The sequence below is a fragment of the Anastrepha obliqua genome, chromosome 4, assembly GCF_027943255.1.
Source record: "Anastrepha obliqua isolate idAnaObli1 chromosome 4, idAnaObli1_1.0, whole genome shotgun sequence".
Lineage (NCBI taxonomy): Eukaryota > Metazoa > Arthropoda > Insecta > Diptera > Tephritidae > Anastrepha > Anastrepha obliqua.
The window spans coordinates 103447168-103473934 of record NC_072895.1 but is presented as its reverse complement, the minus strand read 5'-3'; the positions used below and the strand labels follow the sequence as shown (position 1 = coordinate 103473934).

Sequence of the window (26767 nt, the reverse complement as noted above, 5' to 3'; positions counted from 1 at the left end):
GAAAACTCAGAATATATTAAAAAAAAAAACATTTTCAGCCATACGACTTTTCGAAATATGATTTGCTGTTATCGCTAAAAATTTTATTTTTAAGTGTCATTAAAATTTGTCGAAAAAATGTGTACGTGAAGATGAAAACTTCAGAATAAAATAAATCAGAAATAAATGCTTTCAATTATAAAATAATTTTCAAATATAAAATAAAATAAAAATTTTAACGTTTATGAAATACCTTTAAACTAATTTCTGCCCACCTGCTTTCACCTTACCCAGTCACTTGGCACCTGTTATTGTTTACGCTTTCAAGAAATATCAAATTTCCAAATTTGTCTTTCATTTTTTCACAATGGAAATATTTCCATATATTATATGTATAAGAATCGTCAAATGCACTAACAACAGTGTGTGTATTTTTATGTGTTTAATATAGTGAAAGAGTTTATAAATTTGTTACTAAAGCTTTTTTAATTTTTTTCTACGTTGCTGCACAGTTTTGGTTTGCTCAAGCGGATATAAAATGGCATACATACATGAGTATGTAAATATGTATTATTTACATGTATTTTCATGCATAAATTTTCAATCGCTAGTTTTCAATTTTTTAAATTTTTTAATTCTCTTATTTATATATTTTAATTCAATTATTTAGTATATAAAAAATATGCTTATTTCATATGCTTCGTGTTCTTGCTAAACTTACATGCATACCTACATATGTATCTCAAAATTGTACCACCATTATTGCCATCTATTTTCATTCTAACAGCTGATTGTTCAAAAAGTTTGAAACTACGTAAATGAATTTTTTATTTGTTTAGTTTTTTGCATTTTCTATAATCTTGCAATTTGCTACACTTTTGCTGATGCTTTCTTAGTTGGGATTTTTTGTTTATTTTATGATTTTTTTTTCTCGATTTAGTGCACACTTTTGATTAAATACTAATTCCGTGTTCTATAAATAAATATCAATTATTAATTTCATTTGACATTTTCTTTTGTTTCTTTTTTTTTTTTTGTCTCACCAATTTTCACTTTTTTTGGTGCTTCCTCGAGCTCGTCTTTTATTACATTACATACTACATAAGTCAATTACATAATCCATTAGTTTTGTGCCTCAGTTTTCTTGCCGCTATACTCTGTTGGTTGCTATTTTTGTTGGTGTTGCTTTTTATGTTTATCCTTAGAACACTTGTATTGGCTTGTAAAGTCCTGTATAGCCGCATAGGCGCGCGCGCAATGCAGGAATCAAAAAGGCAGCTGAGGAGATGTCCTTGAGCAAGTCGGCACATTCGCATACCAACAAATACATTTTATCACCTCTTTGTGAAGTGCTTTTATGCAGTGCAATGCGACGTAGGCCAGCAGCACGTGGCAGATATCTTTTGGGGGGAAAATAAATAAAATATTTGGTTAATTCCAACTGAAGCTCCGATTGAATTTTTTTAAATAAATTTCAAAAATGTATGTACTAATTTTTTACAATAACCAAAATGAAGAAAAAAAATTTTCTAATAGCGGTCGCCCCTCGACAGGCAATGGCAAACCTCCGAGTGTATTTCCGCCATGAAAAAGCGCCTCATAAAAAATTCTGCTGTTCGAAGTCCGCTTAAAACTGTAGATCTCTCCATTTCTGGAACAAGTGTAATTCCATTCATGTTAAGTATCCTAATCAGATCACCTCACTCTATTGTGTGTTAAAAACGCCTCGCTCTTTTTATTTTAGCAACGAGAAAGTTTGATATTCTCATTTTATAACATCGTAGCTATTTACTAGAACCGGGTAAAATATTTAGTTGGTCATGTCCAGTATCAATTGCGATACGGCAATTTTTAAAGAACCTGGAATCATAAAAGATCAGCCCACATAAGTAGGTCAGCAGGTTTCTTAACCTAACGAACCTCAGGTCTAGAATTTCCAAAAAGCATAGGCTTTTAAGAATATACTGTAAAATTTTTGGAAGGATATTCCCAGTATTTCCGATACTACAGGCGTTTTAGCAGATAGAGTCAGATTCGTCACTCGGCCACTCTCAAAACTTTAAACTCAATTATCTCAAAATTACTTTTTTCGGCTATTCAACCGAATCGTCTGAAATTTTAATATGTTGTTCACAACATCAATGGCTATCGCCCGTACTAGAATCATAATTTTATTTCAATTATTTTGCATATTTTTTATTAAAAAACTGAAAAAACCGAATTTTTGAGTGCCAAATTCAAAATTGCACCATTTTATCAATTTTTTTTTATTCTAGTAGCGGAACATAGCTACAGTCATACTGATTAATAATTTGTTTGGTTTTTTGTTTCAGATAAATAGAAGAGCAAAAATGGACAACACCATCCAGGTCCAATTTTTTGGGAGGGTCAACTTCAGCGCAATTTTTAAAATTATTAAACTTATTTTTTTTCATTTTTGTATGTAAAAGAAGTTAAATAAAAAGCCTAAAAAATTTTAATATTGTTTTTTATTTTTTTAGTGCAAGAAAAAAATCCTGAAAATACCCCAAATTTTCGAGCTCTAGACCACCGGAACCCCTTAAAGCCTCATATTTCAGCCCAAATATGCAGCTTATCTTCTGATTGCCTAATATATCCGACAGCCCAAAACTGTAAATATGTGGTTTTTTTTAGTTTTTGAATATCCTCGATAAGTTCTTATTGAGCTAAGTTTTTATGTTGAAATCGTAACAGTTGTAAATCATTGCTCGTTATCTCATTTTTATGAGCATTAAAGCCGTCCTAGTAGTGCTGTGGTGCTAAACACTTCAGCAATCAGTCGTGCTGAGAGTCATTGCTACTTGCCCTGTTACCATATAAACTTTGGATGTTTAGAATCTTCTACCCCATAGCCCTTCTTGTATTTGTAAATGGCTGCCCGTGGACAATGTTTCGTATTTTCTGCGCCAACACCAGACCAAACAGCAGCCTGTGGAGTAATACCAAACAAACTCCAATATAAAGGGAAGTCCTGAAAAGGAAATGGGGTTGGCTTGGACACATTCTTTGAAGAGAATCAAGTCACATCACACGCACAGCAATTGATTGGAATCCACAAGGAAACCGACAAACAGTTTAGAAACAGAAATGAAGAAAATGAACAAAAGCTGGAACGAGCTGAAGAAGATCTATTCTGTTGGAATCGAATGGAGGAATAATGTTGTGGCCCTTATATGTATGTACAGGGTTGGCCATATTAAACTGACCCATTGAGTAACCCTATAACTTTTTACTGTAATTTGAAATCTAAGGTTTACGTCAACAAGCCAAAGACACTAGGCGCACTTAAGGCCAATATCCGACGGGAAATAGCCGCCATATCGGCCGAGACGCTGGCCAAAACTATGGAAAACGCCGAAAAACGGGCACATTACGCTATACGAGCTAAGGGCGACCACTTGCGCGATATCATATTCAAAAAGTGGTGTAAACGAATCTCCTTGAACTAAATTAAATGTTTTTCACAATGAAACACATGTTTCTTTTTCCATATTTTTTTAATAATCACATGGGTCAGTTTAAGATGGATAACCCTGTATATATAATATAACGGGTGATCAATCATGAGGTGCGTTTTTTTCAATAGTTAAAAAAAAAAAATGTAAATTATGTTCAAAACCTTTATTTATCATTTGAAAGGACATTCTTTGACATTTACTTTTTGAATATGACTTCATTCAAATGTTGGCCGCAACTACGCTTAAGGTGGTCCACTCTGAAGGTCCAATTTTCAATCACTCGTTCGAGCATTTCGACTGGTATGTCGTGAATAACACGCGTAATGTTGGCTTCCAGAGCTTCAATCGTAGCTGGTTTATCAGCATAGACCTTGGACTTCACGAATCCCCAAAGAAAAAAGTCCAAAGATGTGATATCACAAGATCTTGGTGGCCAACTCACAGGTCCTAAACGTGAAATCAGCTGCTCTCCGAAATGACTTCTCAATAAAGTCATTGTTTCACGAGCTGTATGGCAAGTGGCTCCGTCTTGTTGAAACCAAATGTCGTAGAGATCATTAGATTCAATTTCAGGTAGCAAAAAGTCCGATATCATGGTACGGTAGCGAGCACCATTCACAGTTACGTTGCGGCCATCATCATTTTTGAAAAAATATGGACCGATGATTCCACCAGCCCATAAACCACACCAGACCGTTGTTTTCTCTGGGTGTAAAGGTAGCTCTTGAACCTGTTCTGGTTGCTCTTCATCCCAAATACGGCAATTTTGCTTATTGACGTAACCATTGAGCCAGAAATGCGCCTCATCGCTGAACAAAATTTTGCTCGAAAACAGCGGATCTTCTTCAATCTTTTCAAGAGCCCAATCAGCAAAACGGTGACGTGCAGGAAGGTCATTTGGCTTTAGTTCATGTACGAGCTGTATTTTGTATGCTTTTAAATGAAGATCCTTCCGTAAAATTGACCAAGTTGTTCCATACGACAGTCCAAGTTGCTGAGAACGGTGCCGAATCGATTCATCGCGGTTTTCACGTACACTCTCTGCTACTGCCGCTATATTCTCAATGCTTCTTGCTGGACGTGATCTATTCGGTCGAGAATTATCCACCAATGAATATTCGGATTCAAATTTGTTGATGGTATGTCGAATAGTGTTTAAGGCAGGCCGATTATGTTGACCATAATGCGATCTAAGCGCACGAAAAACATTTGTCACAGAACGCTGATTTTCATAATACAGTTGAACAATTTGTAGACGTTGTTGCGGTGTGAGTCTTTCCATGATGAAATGCCAAACGCTGTTCATCAAATCCACGATGACAGTTTGCCACAACTCGCGCGCGATCTGTAAAAAAACGCAAATGAAAAAAACTCCTCTTAATTGATCACCCGTTACATGTATTCCATACCTCTCCTCCTTATTTGGCACTAATCATCTCGAATTTCTATTTGACATGTCTCGAATCTCAGCGAAAGACCAAAGTGAAGAAAAAGTTTTTTTTAAAGCGGTCGCCCCGCGGCAGGCAATGGCAAACCTCTGAGTGTATTTCCGCCATGAAAAAGCTCCTCATAAAAAAAAAAATATCTGCCGTTCGGAGTCGGCTTGAGACTGTAGGTCCCACCATTTGTGGAACAACATCAAGACATGCACAGGTTCCAATTTCATTTATGTGTCTGCAGGTCACCCATTGCCTATCAATTACTACCCCGGTAGCAACTCAATTTTCGTTGTAAGTTTTCGTTGTTTACTTTCCTTGTTTTGCCATGATAGTGGCCAAAGTACTTCTTAATTAGAATAGTAATTTTTACTAAAATTTGATTTAGTCTTAGCTATCTTTTTTTTAGTAAACTGCACTTTATAGGTTGCATGAGAAAATTGCACTTTAATTTAAAAGTCGTTCATCTACAGACTTTCACTCACCGATACAACATTCGTGCCCCCGTCCAGTACAGCCAATTCTTCTCGAACCGTTCACCATCATCACCTTCGAAAACCTAAAACAAACAAACGAACAATCAATACATGTAAAATAAAAATAAATATTTCACACACTTCGTCGTATAAAAAAGATTAGAATAATATAAAAATAATTCACTATCGTTTTCTCTTAAAACAAATGAATCCTTGCAACAACCTAGTTTCTGATATATTTAAATTAAGAGATAACTCAAGTTGCTTTGAAATGGCTATGCAAAGTGTTATGCAAATACTATCTGGTGCATAGCCTGTGGGAAATTTGGTGCCTCTGAACATGTGTGGTTGTAGGGTATTCGGAAGCATGGATGTAGGAACGAGTTTGAGAGAACTGGTAGGTCTTGATTGAAAACCCAAGCATGCAAGCTTATGGTGACCATTACACTTGACACCTGTACAGGGGCATTCGTGCAAATTGCATCGGGGATGAGCTGGATAGGAGAGGAACTGATCGTTAATTAGTGAACTCTTCCTAGTAAGTGGATATCCTTTTATCCACAAGCAGGCACTGGATTAAGGTCGGTCTACATCGCGCACGCCAACAATAGATGATGAAGACAGAACTAAGTACCTAATCAAGCTAGCCCGACCTTGCTTTAGTTCCGGACACTGCTAAAAGGGAACACATGGAAACGTATAGGGTTTCCCTCCAATGGTTTCTGTCGCAGCTGCAAATACGAGGAGGAAATGACGAGAGTTGAGCACTTCTCTGCCCCTGTCTCGCTCTTACCAGAACGCAACATCTTATTTTCTTGGATGTCTGGTAGAGTTAAGATCCGCAGGTGGCAACAATATTTCCACATTTATTAAAGGCACGAAGTGATTTCTCCACATTGGGAATTTCAGGCGAATACTTGAGCCTAAATAAGTGATATCAATCTTCAGGCCTAAGTGAGTCCCTCTACACCCTTATGAAGTGTGGAAACCACCGTAACCTAACCTAATCTACACTTTATGTGATTCCTTTCAACCGGCGTAATCGAAGGTGGCGCAAAATTATCATCCAATATTGTTTTTGAATAATTTTTTTACTAAATAAAAAAAAACTATTTTGAATAATGGAAATCTTTATTTTAACCTTTATGCGCTCCACTGCTTGTCTGGTTGTATATTGTAACTGTCCCCTTTATATATATACATATATAATTGGCGTGTGCAACCTTTTTGGGTGTTTGACCGAGCTCCTCCTCCTATTAGTGGCGTGCGTCTTGATGCTGTTCTACAAATGGAGGGTCCTACAGTTTCTAGCCGACTCGGAAGGCAGATATTTTTATGAGGAGCTTTTTCATGGCAGAAATACAATCGGAGGTTTGCCATTGCTTGCTGCGGGGCAACCGCTGTTAGAAAAAACATTTTCTTCATTTTGGTGTTTCACCAAGATTCGAATATACTTTCTCTTTGAATTCCGACCCATTCGGCTGTCCACTTTACGAGTGTCAAATTATGACTGCACGATTTGTAAAAATTATAAATCTTGCGATAGAGTGATTCATTTTGCGCCACCTTACACTAGTCGCTACTATATACCTACATTTGCTGAAATCGAAGTGATTCGAGTTTTCAATAAATTTTTCTTAGTAGTGCATCTACCATTTCCTATTGGGGTATTGCGCTCCCGTCTTCTGTTCATTCACTCTCTTAAGTATATGTGTATAGTACATGTATGTATGCATGTATGTATGTACGTATGCATGTATGTATGTATGCATGTATGTATGTATGCATGTATATATGTATGCATGTATGTATGTATGCATGTATGTATGTATGCATGTATGTATGTATGCATGTATGTATGTATGCATGTATGTATGTATGCATGTATGTATGTATGCATGTATGTATGTATGCATGCATGTACATACCTTAAACACGCTGATTATATAGCCTGTTGCTGGCGTTTGTGTCTTCTTGAAGCTACCACTTTCATTGGGCGCCAACACCAACGGTGGACGGCATATGGCAGCTACTTCGCTGTACAGATCCAGAGTATGAGCGGCAGTATATCTAAGCGGAAATTGAAAATAAAAGAATGTGAAATATATTATAGTAAATTATTGTATGGATGAGTATTGTTAAAGGAATAAAATGATATGTTTTCTATCCAGCCGTAGAGTAAACTGGATTATAGTGAATTGAAAGAAGAGCAAAGTATACTTTAGCTCTAATGTTTGCAGATCTATTTCAGACATCACCAAGGGCAATCTACATATGTATGCAGGTATGTACGTGAACATATATGTATATGTGCATATATGGAAATGCTTCAATGTTCAAACTTTAACTATAAAAAATGTTGTTGTATGTAAATGTATATTGGCATGATTTTACTATTTGCAGATTAAGGTGGAATTTTATTTTGGGAAATTGTAGCAGCTTAAGCTCACACCACTTAAAAGTCTAGTACAAATAATGAAATTTGATAGTTTAATGACCAAATCTGCATTTGAAAAAGCATCGGCTAAGCAATTGTGGCTGATCGGGTCGGCGGAGTGCGATAAATTACTTATTTCAATTTGTATAACCAGTTTGCAGCACATCCCAAAGAAGGGTGCTCCTGAAAATCCCTAAGAAATATGCGCCTTCTGAATGTGGTAACTGGATGGGAATCATGCTGTTGTATGTAACACTCAAAGTACTCTGGAAAGTCATTCTTAACCGAATCAGCGGTAAAATTGATAGTTACGTAGACAACAAGCTGCATTTGGGCCGAGAAAATCGTATGTGGACCAAATTTCCACCCTCAGGAACCCAATCAGTATGGAACATCTTGAGGATCTCGATTATGCTGATGGCGTTGATTTACTGTCACAGCAATGGGAGCACATGCTACACCAACTAGCCGTTGTGTCTACCTACGCAGATCGCGTTGGGTTGGGTATTAACATTGAAAAAACGAAGTCTATGGCCATTAATGGCACTCGACCTTGCGCATCGTCAATGTACGGACAACCCATCGAAAGTGTTAACAAATTTGTCTACTTAGGTGGCCACATCGCCCCTAACGGTGGCGTTAATACTGACAATATGTACAGAATAACGAAAGCCAGATCATTCTTCGTTATGACTAAAAGCAGAGTACCATAAGCTGCTAACCGCCAGAACAAAGCTAAGGATTTTCAATTTGAATGTGAAGTCTGTACTGAGAAACGTGGTCCGCAGCGGATTCAACAACAGCGGTTGAGATTGAAATACGTGAACGAAAGTGGAAAAGGATAGGCCATACGATCAGTAAACCAGCGACTGACATCAGCAGAATGTCCCTAGACCGGAATCCGCAAGGCTCTGGCCAAAAGGAATATAGAGACGAAGCTTTGTGACGAAGTCACGACATCTGCCGACTCGCTTACTTGGCGGCAGATATAGTCAAAAGCTGCAAATCGATCCGAAAGGAATTTATTTGTATCAGCACTTTGCGCACCCAGCCAGCGCGTTAGCAAATAATAGATAATATTACAAGTACATCTACTCTACATAAAATATTAAACGATTTTTTCGCGCCTCGGCAGACACTGGCATTGGCCACCGAAGACATTTCTGTATGGAAAAGTTTCTCATATGTAAAAAGCCATTAGCTATTCGGAGGCGGTAAAAAATTTTATATCGCTCTATTTGTGAGACAATATAATGGTACAGGTCACAAAAAATTGCATTGCTATTGAATAACACATCCAATAGATTGGGTATGCTTGGCTCCCTCATGAATTGTTGTTGTAGCAGCAACTTTGTCCAGTCAGTGAAGTGTAATCACCGGTCGTCTTCGTCTAGCTCATCTAACGGTAGGCCCAGGAAATTTGCTGTTTCGACAGGTTGGGTTCAGAGGGAGAGGGGTGTTAGATGAGTGGGTTTGATGGGACACGTGAAAAGGTGGTTAGTGTCGTGCGGGAAGCTTTCACATGCCGGGCATATGTTTATTACTTCGGAGTCGATTCTGGATAGGTAGGAGTTTAACCTGCTACAGTATCCAGAACGTAATTGTGCCAAGATTATGCGGGACTCTCGGGAAAGTTAGAGCTCTTCGTCTGCAATGGGTGGTGGTTGGACTCCGACGACGGCTGTAGCTTCCTTCACTGCGAATCACTGGTTCCAGGCGACTAGACAGGCGCAGCATAGTTTAAAACCGGCCGGCCTATTGCCTTAAATGTCGATAGCAACATTCCTTTGCCTTTGCCCCAAGGGCTGCCGAGAGCAAACTGTCGAAGGTAACTCCCAATATTTTGGGGGTTTTAACAGTCGGAATTGGTCTGTCATCGACTTTTACTTCAAGTTGCAGTTTGACCTCGTTTGTCCAAGTGGTGAAGAGGGTCGCCGTGGACTTCGTCGGGGAAAGGCATTAAAGACATTCCAATGACAACCGGTTCTACGTTACTGGAATGACTCGGACTTTTCCCGACCATGAGCTACCACTCCAGTCAACTAGATCTGCCTAGTGTGTCGTACCCCACCCCTAATCCCTCATGAACTCTTCGCCTATGGTTGCCATGAATAGGCATGGGGCACATAACAATTCTTATGCTGAGCTGATCATAGTAGGGCTGCAGAATTCTCTGCATGATGATTTGGTTTCTGAACTGGAGTACACACCCCAGAAATCAGTTTAGTAAATTAGCGGACATTAAATTAAAATATATTTAGCGCAACTACGCCACATCTTTCAAATACTTACTTTAGTGCTTTCGGTTCGAATTTTGATAGTGATGAGACGCGTATGCCTGAGTAAAAGTGCGATGGATCCGTTTGCGTAGTGTTGATTAAATAGTAAGAGATGAATGGAAAGTCCGCTGCGGGGAGTAAACGTAAAATCATATATATTCCAGTGTATTTAGCTACAATTTTGCACTTACCGTTCTTCTCCATATTGGCCAAGAGCATGCCACCGACCGCCGTATTCGCCTGCTGCACCTCCGATACGAGCTCCGCTGCCACAGCGCGTTGCTTCAGCAATGGGTGTGACAATGGTGACTCGAGCATTGGATCAATGGGTTCCAAAGGGCTCATTAGATGCACGAGTATGCATAATTTGGGATCGGAGACCTCGAGTATGCTGAGAGGACTATTGGTTTTACCATCGGACGATGGGGCGGGCAACTAAATGTCAGACAGGCGTTTTGGGTTGTTCAAATACTTCTGTGAGATATGAAATGTATGCGCTTAATAGACTTACCGGTATACCCGCTGGCAGAAAACGATCGACACTGTGCACTGGTATAATGAAACAATCACGATCCAACGCTGACAATGAAATCGGTTCGGAACGGATTGCGCCCGACGTGCCAGCTGCATTGTCGCCACCGAAACTCACTGGAAAATGTAATTCATATAAATGGCTGATTAATAGTTGTTATGGAAATTCATACATTTAGTTAGTACAACAGTTAGACAAAATTTAAAAAAGAAAATATTTAGTTGGCGCAAAGCTTTATGAAGCTCTCTTTTTTAGAAGATTTACAAAGCTTTGACAATTGGTAAACATTTTTTTGGTTAAACGCATACTTGGTCCCCGAAGTATGAAAGGTTTTTGTTAAAAGACTTACACACATGATTTTTAAGCTGACGGACGAGCTTCTATGAGCTTTTTAAACTTCTGCTGGTGCTTTCACAGTTTTGTAAGTACGAGTTAGAATTAGTTTGACAACAAAAGGAGATTACAAATGTGTACAATGTGAGATTTAAGGGGACACTTGATAACTTTAAAGCAGTATTAAAACTATATTTCCGATAAGACCACTTCATTATTTTCAAATAATTCGCATAATTTGCCAAACCCATTTTGGATTAACTTCTGAAGGACTAAGCTTGAAAATAATGTTCAACGTTTCAATGCTAAAGGCTTAACCTGGGTTAGACAGTCTTCCAAAGCATTGGCTGATGGCTTATGACGCAAGTCGAAACTATGAAAGAACTGCCCACTTTCACTTGCATGGACTGTAATAGGCCATATTTGGTATTTCAATCGCTTGCACCGTTAATGGCATTTTAGAATTTCTGTCACTAATAATTATTTTTTTTGATTTTTTTAAATTCTGAAATATAGCTTTTTGGAAATTCTGAAAATGACCGTCTCAAAATATGCAATCTGAAAAATCAGTAAAGCTCAATTTTAATTTCAATCACTAGAGAAAAAATTCACAAGTTCAAAAGATGTGTACTCGTATTGACATTGCATATTTCTGGGCGCAAATGTGTTTAATGCGTGCAATATAGTTTTGGTGATGAAGTTATAGCAACGACGATCTTTTTTAGTTTCTGTGTGCTTTTTGCTAAATTAAATTAAAAAAGGTTTGCAGTTTTTCAGTCAGTATGCCGTGTGGCATGAAAATTCCTTTTTTGCTTCGAAAATATTTTTATGCGCAAACATTTCCGTTCCAGGATTTCTATTCGGCGCATTACGGTAATATTAGTCAGCAGTTAAAGACACAATTTTTTATAAAGTTAGTTTTTTTTTACAGCAGCACAGGGGAAAAATGAGTCCATTCTTGTTGGTCGAAAGCATAAAAAAACATTAATAAAAATCTGTATTCCAAAAGCAATAAATCGACAAAACAATACATCGCAGAGTTATAGACCGTAAACCACAGTATCAAAAAATATATATTATAATTCATAAACGCGTTATAAAACAAATTATATGAACAGCGAAGCCACACAAGCAGTAGCTAAGACAATCTCAAGGTCATTCAGAGTAAGAGAGTTGAGGTCAAGGTCATTAAAGCCACTTCTTTAAATTTACCGCGAAAAAGAACAAAATCACGTTACTTGTAAGAAATTGCTAGTTTTCTCTAGTGTCCGTTTGTAGGCCATTGTTCCCCTGTGTGGAATATTCTTCTCAATTTTTTATTTCCTTGCTTTCATTGAAATGTTAGACGTAGGAAAAAGGAGGGAGATGAATGCTGTATTGAACTAGGATGGTGGAAAATAGGTTTGGTTAAAAAAGGCGTTGTAAGCCAATTGAATTTTTTTGGTTTTGTTTTAGGTTTTGGTTTTTTTTTGTTTTTGTTCAAGGAGTAGGCAAATTATTTGAGCGCATCTCAACACAAGTTAATATATTTTTAATTATAAATTTTCCTTTTGATTTTATTAACTGTGCTAAGGAATTAGTTTAGCAGCAATGGCTTTTGGTAATACGAAAAAAAATTATTTACTAAAATTACTGTTTTTTTATTTAATTTTTTTTAATATGTATTATTTGATTTTTGTTTTTGTGCTTTTTTCGCATATTTTTATTTTTTATTTTTAATTTTTGTCAGTCGTATTAAACGGAAACGGAAACTCAAACCTTGCCTGGCAGCTTGAAAGCGGGCCGTTGTTGTTGCTGCTGCATTCGATAGCACCGTGGCAACCTGACCATTCCGTACTCTAACACTATTGTTCCATCTTAATAGAGATATGGACGGCTTGCGATCGACAAGGGGCTGCGGTGCCTCCACTTCATAGGGCTGAGGTGGAAGTGAAAGTGATGTTGTGGTGGTCGATAACTGTGTGCACGCACCCGAAAAGGCAGTGCACCTTTCTGCAATGAGTTCTGTTGATTTAAAGGATGTTTTGTTTCTTTACTCACTAAATTTTGTTTTTGTGTACTGTTTGTGGTTGATTTTATTTTCAGTGTTAGTGAATAAGTGTGAGTGTCATTTAGTGATATACTTAACCTAGAATGTGTTGGTATTCGTGTATGTATTTGTGTTAATGCTGACTCGTAATAAAACTAATTATTAACAAATAACGAAGAGAGAGAGTGGGTGTGTGTGTGATAAAAAAAATGCACTAAATTGTTCTGGTTGTGACCGAACTGGACTACTATTAAATATTTATGTAGTGATATAAAACACATTTCGAGCCTTCCCAATAAAATAAGAATATCGCAATGGGTGCTATGAAAGAAATCGCTAGGAGAAAGGCACTTAAAACAAAACTCGCATACCTGACTGATGGCAAGAGATTACTTTAAGCTTGCGAGACGTCATGGAAGGAGCTCATAATTGTGATTGCGGACCATCTTCTTCTGCATCTTTAAATGCATTATAGCCACTGCAGTGATATTGGCCAAGCTTAACAAGATATTTCTCCGTTCTCGCGCTAACTGACCCAAATTATGACCACCAAAGAAATCCCAAGTTCTTCTTCTCTTGGTTCTCAATAGCAAAGAAGGCCTTACCTTTCCTCTGCCATTACCAGCTGACTAGCATTTGCAACCATTCGCACGACACAGCCTAGTCAGCGGATCCCATAGATTTTCATGCGTTAGATCACGCAAATATCTCCGCTAAGCTTCTATGAGCTAAGCATCATTTTTCTGTGATACTCGCTACATTGGCACACCTGGAAGTGGCTAGAAAAAATTCACTCCTCTGAGTAACATCTAAAAAACCGCTTGGCTCTCATAAGATCAGCTCGTCATATTTAGATTAATGGTTTACTAGAGTTCATAGCTGGAAATATGAGCTACGGGGCTTCTGCTGTTTTTGCGACATATCACCGAAAACAGCTCTATACTTGCGAGTGAACATCTCGATGTGGTACGGCCAGAAGAAAAGCATATGCGAGGGTCATTTAAAAAGTCCGTGCAAAAATGAGAACTACTAAATTTTTTGGTGGTAAACATTTTTTTTATTTTTCGATATAGAATTATACACTTCGTTCAATACTGGTATAGTTTTTGATCCTTTCCAAATAATAGGATTGGTCCAAGTCTTTTTCCCGCGAGGGAGCAAAGTGTGAAGAATAGGCGGGATGTGAAACGATTTAGAATCTTTCTCCTCTTCTTGGTTGGCGCGATAACCGCTTACGCGGTTTTGGCCGAGTTTATCAGAGCGCGCCGGTCATTTCTTTCTCATGCTAACCGGCGCCAATTGGAAACGTCAAGTGAAGCGAAGTTTTTCTCCACTTGATCTTTCCAATGCAGAGGAGGTCTTGCTTCTCGTCTGCTACCACCAGCTGGTACCGCATCGAATACTTTCAGAGCCGGAGCGTTTGTATCCATTCGGACGGCATGGCCCAGCCAGCGTAGCGGCTGGATCTTTATTCGCTGCGCTATGTCTAAGTTGTCGTAAAGCCCATCGCCCGTGATATTCGCCGTAGCCAATGTGCAAAGGTCCAAAAATACTCCACAGAATCTTTTTCTCAAACACTCCAAGTGGCATCTCATCGGATACTGTCATTGTCCAAGCTTCTGCGCCATACGTTAGGACGATCATGATGAGAGCCTTGTAGAGTGTTAGTTTTATTAGAATTCTATGTTCCCTAATTTTGCGGCCTCAACTGCTGAGGTGTATATGAAATTCTTTTCCCTCCATTTTTTGAAAATCATTTGACTTTGTCGATTCAAACGAATGCCAAAGACAAAGAATTATACCGATCTTACTGAAACTTGGTGTGTGTTCTTCCAAGAGATGCCATTAATTAGGTTAAAATGGTTGCCCAAGGAGTGGGCACACTTGAACGAAGAAATCTAAAAATGCCACTAACTAAACGAAAGCTCGATACGCGCCAGTAGTCTCATTTCTCTGACTTTGTTCAGACTTTTCAAACGACCCTCGTATGCTCAACCCAACCTAGCTTCGATCTAGGTTTATTGAGGGAACTGAGTTTGGATGAGGTATTGGGAGGTATAAAAGGCTCAAAAGATCTTAAGGTCGAAATGCAATCCTCTTTTCTATTCTATTCTAATATATTTTTGGATTCCAAGCGCTAGCTCCCATCTAAGAGTAAACAGATCACTGTATAAATGTATTTACTATGTATGTAAAATCTCTCTCTGTGGGAGCTAACCATCCAATATTCAAGATGAGTAAACGGTGATGGTGACGCGAATACATAGCCTCATCCCTCCCAAATGTCAACCTCTCCTTCACGTGGCATCCCCTGTTTAAAACGAACGAGGCTCTGACGACCGAGTAAAGACGGGATAACCTTTCTACAAGCGAGGGGGAAGTTCATACGCCATGCCAGCCTGAAGGCAGGCCGGTAACCCCGGATCCAGAATCAGATGCAGAAGATCAATCACTTACTCATCTTTAAATAACGGATTGCAGAAATCCCCATAAACAAAGAAATTAACAACAATCCCAAAAAAGTGATGAAGAACTGATGCCTTTTGTTTCATCTAGGAACTATGGGGAAATATATCTGTGTATAAAATCTAAGTTGTACGCTCTCACTCTTGTTCGACTAAAACTCGATTAGTCTAAACAGGGTCGCCTGTAAAATTTGAGCCATCTTAAACAGCTTTACGAGTATAGGCAGTCACCAGTTAGCACAAAGTAGGGCACTTTCACATGAACCTTAGTGCTAACTGGTGACTGCCTATACTCGTAAAGCTGTTTAAGATGGCTCAAATTTTACAGGCGACCCTGTTTAGACTAATCGAGTTTTAGTCGAACAACCTACTTTTTATATAAGTATTTTGCACTAATTACACGGTGCAGCAAAATTAATTATCCGATTTGATTTTTGAATAACTTTCTTACGAAATACAAAAAAAAATTATATGTTGAAAATCTTTATTTCGACTCTTACGCGCGCGTTTTCTTACTGCAGCTGTTCAGTTCACAAGTGTCAAATATGATTGACGTACGTCCCTATTTACAAAAGCTATAATTCTTGCGATAGAGTGATTAATTTTGCGCCACCTAATACATATGATTGTAGATACATTTATCATTAGGTGCAATTAAATTGTGATCAATAGTACATAAACGTATGCGACAAATTTCTAATATAAAATGAGCTAAAATGCGTTTTATACTAAAGTGTAGTCTGTTGGTTTTCATTTTATTATCAAAGTATTATACTAAATTACTTCTAAAATGTACAAGGCAGATATCCTTTGCAGGATATTCAATTAATTGCATATAAGGATCGATATTTTATTAATAACTTATTTCAATGGCTCATGTGCGGTTATGTTCGAGTTGTTAATTGTCTAAGCAATGGCTGGATGGATATGCAAAACACACATAGAGGACGAATGAGAGAGAAATAAAAACAAAAGAAAAAGAAAAATATGCAGTGTAGCGATGCGCGAGCGAGCAAAAACATCTACAGGTGCTCAGTTTGTGAGTTGAGTTAATAGTGCTGTGTGTAGCATTGTTTCGATCTAAAGGAATGTACTCAGTTCGTTTAATTATTTATTAATTTAAGAAATTTTGGAATTTTGTGTTTCTATTTTTTATAATTTTTTTTTGTATTTCTTTTGGTTTTAAAGCGACTTATTGCAGAATGGTGCAGCAATCATCTTTTAAACGCCTACCTTCCCCCACCTCCACTCCGGGACGACTGGGTGCAAAAAATAAATGTGTACGATAATGGATATCCTCCTGTTGAGCGCCCATGTCGCGTGATCGTTTCGTACGATTGGCCTTCGGTTGCAGCTTACTACCGCCGCCACCCGACTTTCCACCACCACCTTCGCGAAAATGCTTACGAAACATCAAATTCATTTTGAGTGTTTGAGTTCAAATTTATGTGTAGTAGTTGGTGTATTGCTGTATTGCTGTATTGTTCTATAGTTGTGTGCTTGTATGTGTGTTACCGGCAGGTGCGTGTCGTTTCGTGGCGTATGTTTACTATTGCAATTGAAACTAATTACCGGAAAGGGTCGGCCTATTTCCGGGCGTTTCGTTGCATTAGCAGTTCTAGTGGTGAGTTGTTATTGGTGTTGAGTCGTTGCTGAGTTGCTGATTTTGCCGTTTATGGGCAAGTTTTCAGTTTTAAAAGCACTGCACAGTTGGGTGGTGTGATTGTAGTGACGAGCTATGTTGTTGCTTGCCACAAAAAAGACAAAAAAAAAAACAAATGAATGATGCTCGGCATAAAATATAATTTTTTGTGCATTGTGGATAAGATACGAAGAAAAATCAAAAACTTCGGAGAAGAGTGTTGTAAGATAGGAAAGAACTTGACAACTTAAAGCTACTTGACGATCTCAACTACCAAACTGCAGTCAAATCATTTCATTAACTCTTGAGATACGGCCAGCTAAGAGAGCCAATCGGAAATATCAACAATGGAAGAAAATATCAACAATGGCGAAAACCTGAGTTTCGGGCGGGGATTAAGTGTCTCACTAAGCACCAAAGCGCCCAAAGCCGGCGCAAAAGCAATTAATAAAAATATTAATAATAACTAAGCAAAGAGAAACACCGGCTCCTTGTGAAGGAGAAGTGATTAGAGTATGGCGAATCTGGCCTAAGAAAAAAACATTAATTTATAAATCGCATAGACTATTCATAGAAGGTGGAGTGCTAATTGAATTACGTTCTTAAGCGGTTAGGGGTAATAAGAATTTTCAAAAAAAATATTTTTTTTTGCATTTTTTTAAAGTATACTATCTTAAAAATATTGTGTGAAAATTTTAAGTGAATCCGACAACTTCTTTTCGAGTTATTCAACAATTAACAAAAGGCGCTGGGGCGCTACGGAACATAAAAAACTCGCGCCTGAACAAAGAATTTTTTTTTTCAAAATTTCGATTTTTTTTTAACAATTGTCGGTTTTTTTCTCGAAAATCTGAAAAATATTTTCTGAGGCCGCCATATTGTTAATTTTGAAAAAAAAAACAAAAAAAGCTATTATTATTATCATAATTTTTTCGGGCCTCTGGCTACCCTTAACCCCTTAAGGTAGGTTAGGTTAGGTTGAGTGGTAGACTACTGTGTGGCACGCTCAGGCTCCTCGCCCATTGTGATGCCGCGTGGGAAACTTGTCCTTATCTCTTCTAAAGCCAGTGTGTGCTTTTCAAAAATTTTGGATGATCTCTGATTTCTACACTACTGAGGTCTTTTAATCTAATTAGAAAATTGTTTATATAAAATGGTAAACCTACGACGCCTGGATAGAGCAGGATAATGGCCCAGGAGGTACGAGATCGTCTCTTCGTCTCCCTCATCTAGACAACTTCTGCAGAATTCATGTGTTTGCACACCCATCCTCTGGGCATGCCCGGCGATTAGGCCCCATTATAATTGAAATCAGTGTGCTAAGGTAGTGCTTATCTCGGTTTAGCAAAGATTCTGTGCGTTTAGCACTGAAAGTCGGCCACAGTTGTCGGGCGATTTTGTATGCGGTTTTATTACGCCATATTTCATTCGCTGCTCTTACGATTCCCTCAAAAGTAAGTAGCTGACATGTTTGTAAGGGTATGCCTATGACATCGTCTATGTACTCATCGGCCAACTTGGTGCCGAATTTAGCTAGTTTATCGGCTTTGAAGTTACCCTCAATGTCACAGTGGCCAGAAACGCCTGTTACCTTTGGTGAAATGACTCAGCCATCTCGGTAAGAGATGTGTGGCATTTCGCGGCTAACTTGGAAGTTGTCGACTGCTTTGTGAGGGATTTTATAGCCGCCTGGCTGTCAGGGAAAATATAGATATAATCTCTAGGTATCGCATCACCAGTGCCACGGCTTTCATCATTGGTATCAGTTCAGCCTGAGAGACACTGCAATAGTCGGGAAGCCGAAAACTGAAGGAGATTCTATTCAGAAAATACATCTTAGCCCACCCTGCCCTCGAGCTTTGAGCCATCTGTGTATACATGGATGGACTCGCCCTGTCTTACATCGTCCCTTTCCCACTCTTCCATTGAGGATAGAAGGGTTGGGAACATTGTAATGGTAAATATAGAGGGGAGTGCTGGTGGACTGTCCCAAAAGCTCTAAAATGCTAGCCAGTATTTTACGATGGCCGTAGTCTGTATTTGAGCACTTACTCAAAATGTTCAACGTTATTGCCACACTATGCGCTATATATTTTGCCTGCAGGTCTACCGGAAGGTACCCATCCAACAAATATTCCTTCCTTTCAGCTATCCGTTTATAGTGAATGTACACGCATATATGTACTAAATACTTCTGTAAAAAATTAATAAACAAAACAAAAACGTTCATGCGACTTTGACTGTTGATAAAATATACTTGAGGCCATCATATATTTTATAATTAGAGAAAACACCTGAGAATTGCACACTTTAATATAATATATCAAAATATAATATAAAATTAATTTCACATTTAAATTCACACCACTTCTTCCCCATTCCGCGAACTTTTTGGCCTCCCATTGTAACAGAAAGAAATAAATTTTGGCATACAATTCATTAATTTTTTATTATTAATAGTATAGAAGCTTAAAAAGAATCCCATAACAATAGCAAACCATTCAGCCCATCAAACAATAAAACAGCCAATTAAATTTAACACAAACAACTGTCATTTTCACCAACAGTCTCGAGCACTTATACACAGCCAATGGAGACGAGCCAAAATTTCCCGCAGCGTAACAGTAGAATTCTACCGACTTTTGTTGGTAACAGCTTGCCGTCAATCGAGAGGGGATAGAGCAAGAAATAGCGAGGGTGATATTGGTGGGGCTGGCAGCATGATGCATGGCACAAAACTTTGTATGCACGCTTTGGGAAAAATAAACAAAAATAAATAGCGCGCGCATTGTGAGCAAGCTAATAGTGATGAGAGAGAAGGGGGTAAATTAAGATACCAAAAACCGGCAAATGGGCAAGTAAGCCGACATCAGTCATTAATAGCAAAGGGGGCAATAATCATATACTCACTCGCACACACACCCACACTTTATTGTACACTTTTCACTCACTTACTCATTCACTCACTCAGTCACTCACTCCCTTGCATGCTCTCACACACCCACCCATTTGCTCATTCATTCACTCACTCACATACACACCACTCAATTACAATCAATACTTAGCCAACAACGGATATAGCAAATATCCGCTCTAACGGTAATGTTAGAGGAAATAACAAATTGGCACATTTGAGCAGCACCGGCTCTGCGCCGCAAACACGCAATCTTAGCACGCGTATGCATTTATTGTAAATTGCTTTGCTTGTTTTCGTTGCAATCGTACAATGTTTTCTACTTATAATTTTATTTATTCATTTTTAGTTTTTTCGTCCCTTTTTCTCGAATGTGTGACTTTGTGCCACCTCATTCCATGGTACTGGTGCTGCACCACTAGAGAGTAGTAGGAGTGGCACTCGAGATTTATTACCGCTGTTATGTTCGGAGTAATCTAACGCAATCCATTTTAATTATTGTGAGTGTGAAATTTTTTTATAGAAATAACGGGCTGGAAGGGCTTAGTAGTATGAGAATCAGTACTACTTCAATGGCACTTCACACATAAATTCCCATAATCCGTGGCTAGTACCACAAATTCATACTTCACGCTTGATGCATATATTTGTTTGTGTATGTGTGCATGTAAGTATGTATTTTTGGTGGCTATCAACAAGTAAATAAATCTGTTATTTATGCAGAGCCTTTGCTCTACTGAGATTGGTTGTTGTGTGTTTTGTGTTGAAAGAAGTAAAAATTTTATAGGGGAAAAAAAGGAAAGGTCATACGTTTTGATTTATGTGTATGCATGCACAATGACATGCGTATACATATTGCAAATACCCTGCAGTAAAAAGCAAAAACTACATACGAGATAACATATCTACATATGTAGTTCATGAAGTGGTATTTGATGAACGGACTTATACTAGTTCGAAAGGGCCTAGAGTTGTACTAGTTCGAGAATTGGTATTTGATAGATGAAGTGATACTTGTTCGAAAGGGACTATAATTTTACTAGTTCGAAAATTGGCATTTGATAGATGAACTTATACTAGTTCGAAAGAGAATAGATTTGTACTAGTCCGAAGGGAACTAGATTTGCACTAGTTCATTTACAAGTGTTTCATGCACGAAATTATTCTTCCTCGAAAGGGACTAGAATTGTACAAGTTAGAGAATTGGTATTTAATAGAGGAAGGGAATTATGTTAGTTCGAAAGGGACTAGATTTGCACTAGTCCGAAGGGAACTAGAATTGTAGTAATTCATTCATTTAATGGACGAACTTATTTTTGCTCGAAAGGCACTTTTGTACTACTGTTGTTGTAATTGTACCAGTTCTCGAATTGGTATTTGATAGAAGAGGTTATACTAATATAGTTCGAATGGCACTAGTGTTTCGTGCACTAGTGTTTGATGAAAAGGCCTTTGAAACTAGTTATCTCAAGATATGTTTCTACACCTAATAAATCTAAGGAAATATTAGGTGAAGTAAAAAATGTTTGAATGTTTGCCACTAGATGACCTTCGAGACAAATAATTCACGTTGGAGCAAAATTAATCACCCTATTGGAAAATTTATAATTTTTGCCAATGGTATCCCATATCAATCATTTTTGACACTTATGAACTAGACAATTGCAGTATTCAAACAGGCAGACAATGCGGCGTAAAGGACAAAAAAAGTTCACTCAAAATCATTTTTCCCTTTATTTACTAAAAAAGTTACTCAAGTGACTACACTGTCTATATATTCATATGTATTTTTTTTTTTTAAAGCACGTTGCATTCAATGACATAGCTAGGCTGAAAATCTCTTGCGGCAACCAGAGTTAGAGACCTATAACGGCGATACAAAAGACTGGCAACGCGTTTCAAAAAAAAAAGGTAATTTGACAATTTTGTGTTTGATGCAGTCAGTTTTGTGCTACAGCACTACAAAATAACGGTGCAACAAAGGCCAAGATGAAAAGTCGGAGCAAGTAGCCAAAACATGTGCTCTGTTTATGGGACCAATACAGCATCGAATGCAATAGGAAAGCGATGATTCTATTGATTCCGTGCTGATCATATGAACGTCGAAGATGATGCTCTCTACTCTCTGGTAGGTCAATTATCGAAAATTGACAAAAATATTGACAAAACTATTGACAAAATCATTGAAATCGGCGAATCGGGCTGGTATGGGAGAACTTTTCCCATTTCCCAGGAATGGAAGCTTAGGCAGAAAGCTAGTGTTTGGAACCATTTGCATGCGGATAATAATAATAATGTGTTGATTTCGTCGGCGAAATACAAAGAAAAATACTTTAAGATCGCCTTTCTTCACCCGAACTACGTAATCAATCTTGAAGCTCAGTATATGTTATGTACTCGTACATATATACGAGTGAGAGATCCAGGCTTACTTATCAACACCTCACAGTGGTCTTTCATGAACTTACCCCTCTTGCTTACTGAACAATTTTTTATACCTCGTTATACCAAATATTAAGAAAATGCAAAATATGAAAGCAAAATGCAAATATGCAACGAAATAAGAATGGATTGCGCCTCCCCTTCGCTAGAAATATTTCTCTAACAACAGTGGCATAAAAATTTAAAAACTAAAAGTTTGAGGTGATTTTTCGGTGATTTAGTGCTGCATACGTCAGTGATTTAAGATATTCAAAAATGTATCACAAACTAGAGTCTACTAAGAACTACACTATTTAAATGCAGTCAAAACTTCGAGCAGTTTTTGTTTTTCTTTTCGAAGAATACCTAATTTTCATCTGTTGGCAATTCCAATGAAGCGAAAGCGGCAAGAAAAAACAAAAACAATAACAATAATAAATAAATAAAAATATATAAATAACGAGATGGAACTGTTTGCGCATACATACACATATATTTATACAGTTGAAAATGGCACTTGAAAATCGCATTGCGACAAAAATAGAAATGCCAACGCGCTCGCACATTTGGGAGCAAAAACACACACACAAACAGCAATATTTGATTTTCTTATATTAATTTGTATGCATACAGTAGCGAGATAGAAAAATAGCATATTGCAGGCTGCTCAATGTCTATATTTTTTGCAAAAATAACATTTGGAAAAAGTCCGACGCGAGTCAATTTAGGGAAGCATACTCCTATAGTAACCTTCATCTTGATGCTCAGTTGAAGCACTTTTTGAAACAAAAGATGTCCATGGTAAAATATCTCATTTCAAATATACAGTTACCAAAACATACACACTCAAACTTCTATATTTGAGTTATCAATCGATTTTATTGTTGTAACAGAATCTCATGCACTTTTTGGAATGTGTTATAGATAATTAATTTTAAAATATAGAAAAGCTGTAATATCTTCTCGGAATCAGTGCTGCAGTTACACTAGTGAGTAGAAAAACGCCGGGAAAAGTAGTAGAAAATGAAGCCCGCGATAAAACTATTTTTTTTTCTCTTTTTTTTTGCTTTTTCTTTAACTCCTATTGAAGGTTTTGGGCGCCAATTTGACTATTTAGCTTTTATTGTTTTTTTTTGAATGCCCATAATCAATAAAAGTATAGCTTGTAGTTTAAGAAAAAGCTTCGTATAAAAATTAGTAAAATTCCACAAAATTTCCATATCAGTTCATTTATCAAAAAATTTAACTACGTTTCAAAAAAAAGCTTGCGGAGTAATGATTTATTCTTTCGGGAGTTAGAGCGGGTTATTCCGATGCGTGGAACACTGAATGAATTGAGTAAAATTTCGAATTCTTTGGATTTTGATTTTTCGTCCTCGCCGTGCATGAAGCGCCAAAAGAAGGAAAACGTTTTTTGTAATATCGCTCCGCAGGCAATGGTAAACCGCCGAGTGCATTTTTGCCATGAAAAAGATCGTCATAAGAAATATCTGTCATTCGGAGTCGGCTTGAAACTGTAGGTCTCTCCATTTGTGGAACAACATCAAGGCGCACACCACAAATAGGAGGAGGAGCTCGGCCAAAAACCTAACAGAAGTGTACGCGCAAATATTTATTTATTTTAAGTAAACTTTAAAATTGTCACTGAATGAATTATATAAAAGATTTTCCTATAAGAGGTGTTATTTTGATATTCACAAAAAAAATAATATTTTTTAATATAACTGATGTTTATTTCATTATAAAGAGGAAGGTATGCCGTTAATAGTGGAAAATAGCATCAGGCATATGACCACCAATATTCTTTTCATGAAATTTTCCATAACCGAATTGCAAAGTGGCTGCCCTATGCCCTCGATAGCATCTCGAATTCATCATCTTTGAGGTCTTCAATTGACTCTGGGCTGTTGGCGTAGACCTTCTCTTTCACGTGGCCCCAAAGAAAAAAGTCACAAGGTGTTAAATCACAAGATCTCGGTGGCCAATTGTGATCACCTCTTCGAGAGATAACACGGTCCGGAAACTTTTCCCCTAAAAGATCAATGGTTTCGTTGCTTGTGTGGCACGTAGCGCCGTCTTGTTGAAAATAAACGTTGTCCAGATAAATTCCATCCAATTACGGCAAAAAAAAAACAAAACACCTGTTATTGGAAAACCCTTTACTTAGGTAAATATGAACTAATATCGTTATGGTTTTCAGTTGTAGTCGCAAGAAATCATGTATTTCTAGATTTGCCAATAATAATAAATTTCACAGTTTTTAATTAAAACTTCTGAAAAAATTTTGCTTTACCATTTTATAGTTTATTAAATTTTAGTGCAAATTTTATGTTGTTACAAAATCCCGTTGATTTTTTATAAATATTTCTCCTGACGGTGTTGCCTATTTTCTCCATAAAACAAATGCTCGTGCTAATGCTAGTTAAAATACGCAACACCGTCAAAGAAAAAAATCATCAAAAATTAACGAAAATTCGGAACCAGTTTGAACTAGCTATTCATTATACTAGAATTAAATGGGCTATAAGACTGCATACTCAAAACTCCAAAGCTGCTGAATAGAAAGTGTGATCTTTGATGAAAATTGATAAATATTTAAACATTTTGATTGATAAAAAATTTGACAATTGGATTTATGTGGTTTTTTTATAGAATGCGATATATTTTCTATATTATTTTTATAAATTTATTATTATTATTTTTTATATATTTAATGTTTTCTGTAGCTCAATTGACTATTCTGTAATATATTTTATGCGCGAATTCAATGGATATTGAAGTACTCGTTGAAAAGTCTAAATTTTAAATTTCAACTTTTTAAGTAAAACAAAGTATGCATTTCTTTGCAGCACAAATGTTTTTCATAAATTAAATCATGCATACTTATTTTGAATGAAATTCTGCATACCCCATATATTTGAAAAATGCAATGCCGCATTAAATGTAATGCAACAATTCAATGGCAAATATATGCATTTAGGTAATTTTTAAATATTCAAAATTTGCGTATAGAACCTTAATAATTTTGATATTGAATAAATTAATTTACTTTCATAAAATTTATTTAATTGTTATTTTGAATTAATATAAAATTTTTAATTTTTTCGAAGCTTTCCTCGAACCCAATTTATTTGCCTTTGGCTATATATTTATACTTTCATATTTTTATTTGTTTGCATTGTATTCAAATATTAAGAAATTTTCATGATAAATCGTCTAATGTATAATGCAAATTTTCATTGCAGGTAAAATTTTGTATGTCTGTTCATGTATTTTTTATTTGTGATTAATGGCATTTGATTAGCATAGCGGACACAAGAATACATACAGATAGGTAGTTATACATAAATCGAATTTTTCTTTTTTATTTTCAGACAGATGGATAAATAGCTTGAATAGATAGTCAACGCTTTCGAATATCTACAACTCTACACTAACGGTGCGCTTTCATTTATTATAATTTATTTTATTTTTTTGTAATTCTTGTTGTTTATTCATTACTATTCCACACGCGAACAATCATCGAAGACATTTTTGCAAATTTTGTCTTAATTGTATTTAAATATTTTCGTATTATGCAATTAAACTTGTCTTTATTTCACGGTGAACAGAAATTTATAACTTTTTCACATGTCACATAAATTGTTTTGAGCGACTCATGTAAAATTAACATTTATTTCGCATAAACTGAATTTTCGCACCACTTCCGCAGCAACTTTAAATAACTAAATCACTTGGTGAAGTGTAAAACAATTGCACGCTGTACTACAGAAAATACAATATTAAGTGTATGAGTAGCGAAAAATCGTCACGCGTTGCCGACATTGTTAAAGGTCTGTCATTGACACTCGCGCGCGTAAGAGTATGCCTTGAAATTCTATTTTATAAATACACACATACACATGTGTGCATATGTTTGTGTATGCACTTGTCTGCGTTTAGCTGTTCGGCCGAAATGCCTGCAAGATCGAGATCGAGAATATGTTTTGTGTATTGTGGAAAGCACTTGATCGTCAAAGGCACTTGGCACTAGACATGAAACTGTCACAGCTGATCGTGGACGCTAAACTGTAGAGCTCTTGTCGTATTAGCGAAAATAATCGCAAAAAGAAACAGAGACGCTTTGCATGCGTTTTTTTCTGTTTTCTGTTTAACGAAGTGAAAAACCGACGTGCTCGAGTGTTTTTTTCTTTTTGAGAAAAAATGAGTGTTTGCGATTGAAGTAAAATACTCTGTATAAATCTGTATGAGTGTGGGCGCTCTTAACTCTCACGAGATTTATAGTATTAAAATTCCACTTCAGTGAAATATTACTCATACGACACGTACACCTATAGAATGCCAT

At 37.0% G+C, this 26767-nt stretch overlaps 1 protein-coding gene across 4 annotated transcripts; it reads right to left on the bottom strand.

Annotated features, from left to right (window-relative positions):
* Positions 1 to 906: 906 nt before the first annotated feature.
* Positions 907 to 25891, bottom strand: LOC129245581 (uncharacterized). Of its 4 annotated transcripts, XM_054883837.1 has the most exons (9): positions 25751 to 25891; positions 16679 to 16847; positions 12710 to 12955; positions 10598 to 10734; positions 10278 to 10521; positions 10100 to 10214; positions 7299 to 7440; positions 5380 to 5453; positions 907 to 1379 (listed from the first exon to the last, which is right to left on the bottom strand). In XM_054883837.1, the coding sequence occupies exons 1-9, from the start codon at positions 25766 to 25768 to the stop codon at positions 1181 to 1183; spliced, it is 1344 nt and encodes a 447-aa protein (XP_054739812.1). In that variant the 5' UTR covers positions 25769 to 25891; the 3' UTR covers positions 907 to 1180. The 4 variants fall into 4 exon arrangements, with proteins under 4 accessions (XP_054739812.1, XP_054739811.1, XP_054739813.1 ...); XM_054883836.1 differs by lacking the exon at positions 25751 to 25891 and having other exon boundaries at positions 16679 to 16925; XM_054883838.1 differs by lacking the exon at positions 25751 to 25891 and having other exon boundaries at positions 12710 to 12943; positions 16679 to 16925.
* Positions 25892 to 26767: the final 876 nt, after the last annotated feature.